We start from the raw sequence: 9233 nt of genomic DNA, 5'->3' as shown, positions 1-9233 counted from the left end.
TTTTCGTACAACAGATCTTTTTCTTTCTTATGCCCATGAGAAATCTAAATAAACAAAGGAAACTTTTAGCTAGCATTCAATACAATGACATCTCATTACTTTCTCTGAAATTAAAGAATATCCTGCACATTTATAGAATGAAAGCATTGCCATGAATGAATATCTAACTGGGAAAAAAAGTTGAATTAAAACTTCAAACCTCGTAGAGCATAAATTCTCCAAAGGTCAAACATTTCAATAAGACAATGAATCCATAAAAGTAAAAGAGAAACCACTAGAGGATGTGTAAGGTTCCCAGAATTGGAGAAACCTTTCTCGGAACAATAACAAACCCAAAGGTGTAAAATAAAAGATTTTAAAAATTTACTACATTAAATATTGGGTTTACACTCTGATATCTAACCTATATACTACCATATAATAAGAGCCTTAGTTCTGCATATATTTGGACAGATGAAATTCCCAATGTCCTTTAAGTTCCTTTTTCCTGAGACTACTCTACAGATATTCTCTTTTGGTAGTATTTTTTATAGGCAGTCCTAAGAATGACATGCATGCATAAATGCTAAATATAAGCATCTCACTAAGCACTTGGTGATGTATTTAGATACATCACCAAACTCAATTATCACAATTCTGCAAAGGAGTGGTCAAAAAATAAGCAAGCTGCAAAATTTTCCCCAGGTTTTCTAACCACTTCTAGTGCACCTCCACCAAATCACATTTATTTCTGTAGTGTAACTAAATACAAAAAGAAGCTTTTTTATTTCAAAACACTAATAGTAAATAAGATAAAATTATAGAGCTTTGCTTAGAGAGTCATAAAATCATTTGTCATTGCAATAACTTCTATTTCCTCTTTATAATGTTTGAAAGAGTCATAAATATGAAATGGGGGAAATATACTGAACTATTTTACTAGGAACAAAATACATATTAGTAAATTATCACTAGTATATATTGTGGCATACCATTGTGTTCAAACTCTTTGTACTCAAATTAGACACTATTGGAGCAGACTGTTACTCTTCTCAAAAGTAAAAAGAAGAGCATCCAAAATATGGTCTCTGAACTGCCTATACATTTTCTTCTTACCTATCAGTGGAAATAATAAACTAACCCCTCCATTAATATAAAACTAAGATTAAATCACTTTCAACAACTAGAACATGTTTTGTTAGTAGCAAGGGTTTTGACATTATAGAAAGATTATTAATTCCTATGGAAAGTATCAAATGCTTCTGCTTTTCATGAGGCCAGTATGAATATCACTACTTGACTATTGCAGACAAATGGCATTAAATTAAGAACATCATTTTATTCAGTGGACCAAAGGCCAGAACCCCCACCACCACCTCATAAAAGACAAAGACAAAAATTGTCTTCTTCCTTCTTTACAACTTGGATTTTAAACAGCTAGCTTTTGAAGATGTGATATTGTGGGGCTTCAGGAACAGAAAGGAAGCTTCACCCTTTGTGCACTAAGCTATTCTTTTCCCCACTGCCTTTTATCTTTCTTTTTTATCTGTCTAGAACTCAGTTTTCTACTTTAAAGTCATACACTAAATTTTTGCCTGAGAATTTACGATACTTATATAAAAATATCATATACGCCATTAACTTACCATACTCTATCAAACAATAGAATATAGAAGTCTGACTCAACAGAAACATTTGAGAGTTATTAAAATTATGTGAAAGTATATATACTTCTCAAAAATATTGAAAGTGGTTATAATATAATTATATGTTGCAAGAGTTGCAGTTAAACAGATACACTACAAAACATGAAAGCACAAGAAACAGATTCATTGGCCAGGAATATTTCTTACAACTCTCAAGACTAGTACATTTTTATCTCCCTTCTCAGTCATTGTTTCCTTCCCATTGTATTTCCATTCTATTGCTAAACACATCTCATCTTTACATAAATGGAAGGGAAAACCCTAGGGCTATAATTTTAAGCAATTTTCTTTATGCTTATCCTGGTTCTGAAGGTCATAGGCATATAGATAAATTAGTTTATGATTTCTTATACCACTTGGAAAACTTGATAGACTTTGCTTGAGCAAGGAACAAAGATTAGAGAAAGTTTTTCTGAACTTCTATCATTTAGATAGCAGAAATAATCTATTTCTATGTACAGATTTAGATAACCCAATTTTACACGTAAGTTTATCATCAGTAGAAATTCAGAATAGATCCGATGATTGATAAAGAGAAAAAACAAAGAGTAACAACAAGTAAACCTCTACCACTTTTTGAAGTTGAACTTTCTTCAAAACCAGGAACTCTACTTGTAATATGTCTACTTCATTCTTAAACCTTTGTGTATCTTGCTGTAATTTTCTTTGTAGATCTACTTTTGATGTTCTGTCATGATGTAGTGATAAAGAACTCAAATTTTCTAATTCAGGCACCATGATTTTGTAGTTACTAGCACTGAGACTGTCATAGAATGGCTTCTGGAACAAGTCTTGTACTGCTTTTGTTTTCTTCTAAGTGCCTATATCTGCAGAAATACTGTGGCTTTTTATTTGAATCATGTTTTATCTCTCTGGAGGGGGTACCCAATGAATCTGAAAGACCTTTTGGATCACTAGATAGAGGCATATGCCTGATGGCTAATTTGATGCCTCATGGTATCTTGGTCATATTTTTTTGTCATTTGCATATCAAACTCTTGACCTTCTTTCATTTCCATTGTAACAACTTCTGGGTCCCTTGCTTTTTTTTTTTTTTTTTTTTTGACGGAGTCTCACTCTGTTGCCCAGGCTGGAGTGCAGTGGCGCGATCTCGGCTCACAGTTCCATGCTTTCTTAGAGTCTCTATCATTATAAAAATTCTCCTCATCTATGTTAAAAACATGTTCATTATCTGGTTTGTTATTTTCACAGTCTAATTTATTTTCATTTAAATAAAGCTTAGAAGATGTCTGGCAAAGATGTACCAAAAACCCAGAATATGAATGAGATATACACACATTTTTGAGACTGAGTTCCATGTGTTCAACAAAATGCCTGCAATGCCACAAAGACAGGCACTCCAGATGCATCTTTTTCCCTCACAAGTATATTATTTGTCAAATTAGAAGGAATTTCCTTTATGTTTGTTTCTCCTTTTGAGCTATCATGGAGTGGCTTCAGGAAAAACAGTAATTTGTATTTTTCACAGATTTCACCAAACCTCTGATTTAACTCACTTGTAAGAAGTGAATTCATTTTCATTTTCCCACTCTAATTTGCCTCATTTAATACACATTTCCTCAGACTTTTACACAAAAATGTCCTGAATATACAGACGTATCCTCTCCAATCTTTATTTTTTTCTTGGTCTTGAGATATTTTTGGCAGATGCAAAAGGGAAAGATTAATTTGCTTGTTTTGTTTCTCAGAAGTTGTCTTTGTCAGAGTCCATGTTTTTGTTTTTATTTTTTGAGACAAGGTCTCACTCTGTTGCACAGGTTAGAGTGCCGTGGTACAAACAGGGCTCATTGCAGCCTCAACCTCCTGGGCGCAAGTGATCCTCTCATCTCAGCCTCCCATGTAGCTGGAAACACAGGCACATGCTACCATGCTTGGCTAATTTTCAAAAACAATTTTGTAGAGATGGGGCATCACCATGTTGCCCAGGCTAGTCTTGAACTCCTGGACTGAAGCAGTCCTCCCACTTCGGCCTCCCAAACTACTAAGATTACAGGCATTAGCCACTGTGCCCAGCCAGGAGCATGTTTTTAAAATAACTTTATTTTCAGTAAAGAAAAAAAATTAAAGTAATTAAAATTAAAATTTAATTGTTAAATTTCTTTGTATGTTTAACTACTCCCAAATCACAGGGAGAAGTAAAAAGTAATTTGCCTTAGCTAAAACTGCAAGAAAAAAATAAACCAGCAAACTTAACTCTGGCACTGTTGTTTGGAATAAATTCATTTTTTGTTATATCTACCAAAACATGAATGAGCAGATGATTAGTAGTGTTACAAAAGTGTCCTCACCTGAAAAGATTTTACCTCAGCATACCCTAACTAGTGAGCACGTGTGGTGCATTTAAGTACTTTTTCTGAAGATTACTATCTGGACTGTAGGCAAACTTAGTTAGAAGAAAAAATCAATACCAATCAGGAAGAAAAGCAAATTCTCAAATTTTAATTCAAATTATATTCTGTAATATGACACTCTGATGTATCCAGTTTATCTGCTTAAGTCCAGTTCTAATATATTCTAATATCCACCGATGATGATGGATTACAAATTTTATACTATTTACTGACTTCTTGCATTGAAATAAGTTAGAAAGTTATTGTTCATATCCTAATACCAAAGGTCCCATTCTGCAGAGTATGGTTCTCTTAATAAACACTTAGGTTGATTTTATGACCCAGCTCTCTTCCTAAACATGACCTGAAGTCAATGAGAGAGCGTGAGGCAGAATACATGTTTAGCCTTGACATTCATTAGTGACTGGCAATATAAAACTGCACATTTTGAACCACTGGCCATCATGACTCCTTTAACATGAATACAATGGCCATCACTCTTAAACTGTTCATAACTTCTGTTGCTCAATAATATGATACAATAATTCATTTTACTTTCTTCATCATGTAAACATGTCATAAAGATAAAAAAGGAAAGAAAATTTTGAAAATGTTTTCTCTCTATTCCAAGGGTAAAGATGAGGTATAAGTTACTATAGATTTTAAAAATCTTTTAAGTTTTATAACTAGTTAAAATGTATTTAAAATTCAATATTAAATAGTAAATTAAAATCTATTGATTAACAAAGGCTAATCTGAAAGGTAATTTCATTTGGACTACCCTATATTATTAAAGCAAAGAACATAATAGTCAACCAGAAATTTAAATGAAATTGTTGTATACTTGGAGCTCATTGTTTTCACTTTCTTCAAGTCTTTCTTGCTCTTCCTCTGATAACACTGCTAAGACTTGTTCTGCTGAAAAAATCATACATTTAGTTAAAATGAACTACTTGAACAGTTAAACTATAGTCTTTATGAAAATAGATTAAAACTAATATTTCATTTTATTTTATAAGTTGTAAATTTAAAGGAAGCTTAATCTTTAGCAGGATATTTACTTCTTTAATAAATGCTCCTAATTCTTTTTTTTTTTTTTTTTTATACTTTAAGTTCTAGGGTACATGTGCATAACATGCAGGTTTGTTACATATGTATACTTGTGCCATGTTGCTGTGCTGCACCCATCAACTCGTCAGCACCCATCAACTCGTCATTTACATCAGGTATAACTCCCAATGCAATCCCTCCCCCCTCCCCCCTCCCCCCCCCATGATAGGCCCCGGTGTGTGATGTTCCCCTTCCCGAGTCCAAGTGATCTCATTGTTCAGTTCCCACCTATGAGTGAGAACATGCAGTGTTTGGTTTTCTGTTCTTGTGATAGTTTGCTAAGAATGATGGTTTCCAGCTGCATCCATGTCCCTACAAAGGACACAAACTCATCCTTTTTTATGGCTGCATAGTATTCCATGGTGTATATGTGCCACATTTTCTTAATCCAGTCTGTCACTGATGGACATTTGGGTTGATTCCAAGTCTTTGCTATTGTGAATAGTGCCGCAATAAACATACGTGTGCATGTGTCTTTATAGCAGCATGATTTATAATCCTTTGGGTATATACCCAGTAATGGGATGGCTGGGTCATATGGTACATCTAGTTCTAGATCCTTGAGGAATCGCCATACTGTTTTCCATAATGGTTGAACTAGTTTACAATCCCACCAACAGTGTAAAAGTGTTCCTATTTCTCCACATCCTCTCCAGCACCTGTTGTTTCCTGACTTTTTAATGATCGCCATTCTAACTGGTGTGAGATGGTATCTCATTGTGGTTTTGATCTGCATTTCTCTGATGGCCAGTGATGATGAGCATTTTTTCATGTGTCTGTTGGCTGTATGAATGTCTTCTTTTGAGAAATGTCTGTTCATATCCTTTGCCCACTTTTTGATGGGGTTGTTTGTTAAATTTTTGCAATCTACTCATCTGACAAAGGGCTAATATCCAGAACCTACAAAGAACTCAAACAAATTTACAAGAAAAAAACAAACAGCTCCTAATTCTTAAAACTTCAAGAAACCACCTGGGGAGACATTAGATGTCACCGGTTGAAGATAAACACACATGTCAAACATTCACTTGCAAATGTATCTACCAAACATAAATAAAGAAAACCATCACAAACAAAATAAAAATTTTTAAATGTGAGCACTTGGGCCTTAAGTGAACATTGGTGGTACCCTGGCAGGATTCCTCCTAGGTCTGTGGTGGTGGTGGTGGACATGGTAAGAGATTCCTCTGCCTGAGGAGATGGGAGGGAAGAGTGGAAAGGACTTTGTCTTGTGGTTTCAGTGCCAACTTAACTGCAGTAGAATACAGCACCAGGTAGATTTCTAAGGTTTCCAACTGTAGGCCCTGGCTCGCAGACAGTATATGTGGCCCCTCCTGGGGCCTGAAGGGACTCTCACTGCCCTGAATGGAAGGACATAAGACTGGTTGACTTCACCACCAGTTGATTGCAGAGCCCTACAGGCTTGAGCAGTCTGATGCAGTGAAATCCCAGTGCGGGTGGACACAGAGGTGCTTATTTAAATCCTCCCCCAGCCCCAGGTAGCACAGAGACAGACTCCATTTGTTTGGGAGATAGTAAGGGAAGAGAACAATAGTTTATATCTGGTAATTCAGAGACTTCTTCCAGCTCTTCTTGAACAACCACCAAAAGCATGTCTCTATGAGGCTGCAAACATGACAGAATTACTGGGCTTAGGGTCCCTGCCCCCTAATGCAGATATGGGTGCAGTAACCAAAAGCATAGACACTATACCCAAGTCCCTTTGAGTACCTGGAAAGCCTTATCAAGAAGGATGAGTACAAACAAGTCCAGACTGAAGATTACAATAAATACAAAGCTCTTCAATGCCCAGACACAGACAATCACCCACAAACATTAAGACCATCCAGGAAAACATGACTTCACCAAGCGAAATAAATAAGGCACCAGGGACCAATTCCAGAGAGACAGAGATATATTACCTTTCAGACAGATAATTCAAAACATTCAAGATAACACAAAGAAAAAAATTCCAGAACTCTATCAGATAAATTTAACAAAGAGATTGAAATAATTAAAAAGAATCAAGAAGAAAATCTGAAGTTGAAAAATGCAATTGATATACTGAAGGATGCATGAGTCCCTTAATAGCAGAATTGATCAAGAAGAAGACAGAATCAGTGAGCTTGAAGATAGGCTACTCGAGAAAACACAGTCAGAAGATACAAAAGAAAAAGGTATAGGAAAGAATGAAGCATGCCTACAAGATCTAGAAAATAGCCTAATAAAGCAATTCCAAGAGTTAATAGCCTTAGAGAGGAGGAAGTGAGATAGATGGGAGAAGAAAGTTTATTCAAAGAAATAACAAAGTTCTTCCTAAACCTCAAGAAATATATCAATATTCAAGTGCAAGAAGGTTATAGAAAACCAAGCAGATTTAACCCAAAGAAGGCTACCTCAAGGACCTTAATAATCAAACTTACAATGATCGAAAATTTAAAAAGGCTCATTTATCCCTGCAGCAAGCAAAGAGAAACAAATAACATACGACAAAGCCGCACGACAAAGCCGCAATACAACTGGAAATAGACTTTTGGGTGGAAAACTTACAGGCCAGGAGAGAGTGGCATGACATATTTAAAGTGCTGAAGGAAAAACACTTTTATCTTAGAATAGTATATCCAGTGCAAATGTCTTTTAAATAGAAGGAGAAATAAAGATTTTCCCAGACAAACAAAGGCTGACAAATTCAATCAATACCAGACCTGTCCCACAAGGAATGCTAAAGAGAGTTCTTCAATCTGAAACAAAAGAATGTTAATGAGCAATAAGAAACAACCTGAAATCAATGAATCTTCCACAACTCACTGATAATAGTAAGTACACAGACAAACATAGAATATTGTAACACTGTAATTATGGTGTGTAAACTTCTCATATCTTAAGTAGATTTCAAATCCTCATAGTAACCTTAAATCTAAAAACATACAATGGATACACACACACAATAGCAGGAAATTAAAACATTCCAACAGAGAAAATCACCTTTACTAAAAGGAAGACAAGAAGGAAGAGAAGACTACAGAATGATTAGAAAATAAGTTACAAACTAACAGGTGTAAGTCCTCACTTATCAATAACAATATTGAATATAAATAACTAAACACTCCAATCAAAATATATAAATTGAATGAATTAATTAAAAAAAACAGACCCAATGATCTTTTGCCTTACACATAGACTGAAAATAAAAACATGACATATGATATTCCCCACCAATGAAAACCAAAAAAGAGAATCAGTAGCTATATACTTATATTGGACAAAATAGACTTCAAGACAAAAACTGTAAGAGACAAAAAAGGGAACTGTATCTTGATAAAGGGGTCATTTTAGCAAAAGGATATAACAATTTTAAATATATATGCACCCATACTGGAGAACCCAGATAAATAAAGCAAATGTTACTAGAGCTAAAGAGAGAGAGAGCACACCCTCAATACAATACTAGCTGAAGGCTTCAATACCCCACTTTCAGAATTTCACAGATCATCCAGATAGAAAATCAACAAAGAAATATCAGACTTGCTTTCTTCCCGTGCCGGTATCGCTCTCGCAAGCATGGTTAACGTCCTTAAAACCCGCCGGACTTTCTGTAAGAAGTGTGGCAAGCACCAACCCCACAAAGTGACACAGTACAAGAAGGGCAAGGATTCTCCGTATGCCCAGGGAAAGCGGCGTTATGACAGGAAGCAGAGTGGCTATGGTGGGCAAACTAAGCCGATTTTCCGGAAAAAGGCTAAAACTACAAAGAAGATTGTGCTAAGGCTTGAGTGCGTTGAGCCCAACTGCAGATCTAAGAGAATGCTGGCTATTAAAAGATGCAAGCATTTTGAACTGGGAGGAGATAAGAAGAGAAAGGGCCAAGTGATCCAGTTCTAAGTGTCATCTTTTATTATGAAGACAATAAAATCTTGAGTTAAAAAAAAAAAAAAAAAAGAAATATCAGACTTAATCTGACCTATAGGCCAAATGGACCAAATAAATGTTTACAGAACATTTCATCCAAAAGCTGCAAAATACTCATTTTTCTTCTTAGTACATGGATCATTCTCAAGAACAGGCCATATGTTAGGCCACAAAACAA

General features: G+C 35.3%; 1 protein-coding gene across 1 annotated transcript; it reads left to right on the top strand.

The window, feature by feature from the left end:
- Positions 1–8676: 8676 nt before the first annotated feature.
- LOC119618127 (large ribosomal subunit protein eL42-like) lies at positions 8677–9233 on the top strand. The gene has a single exon (XM_007973477.3). The coding sequence runs from the start codon at positions 8708–8710 to the stop codon at positions 9026–9028; it is 321 nt and encodes a 106-aa protein (XP_007971668.3). The 5' UTR covers positions 8677–8707; the 3' UTR covers positions 9029–9233.

Source organism: Chlorocebus sabaeus, chromosome 5 (assembly GCF_047675955.1).
Source record: "Chlorocebus sabaeus isolate Y175 chromosome 5, mChlSab1.0.hap1, whole genome shotgun sequence".
Lineage (NCBI taxonomy): Eukaryota > Metazoa > Chordata > Mammalia > Primates > Cercopithecidae > Chlorocebus > Chlorocebus sabaeus.
The sequence above is the reverse complement of the archived record's forward strand: the minus strand, read 5'-3'. Positions and strand labels throughout refer to the sequence as shown.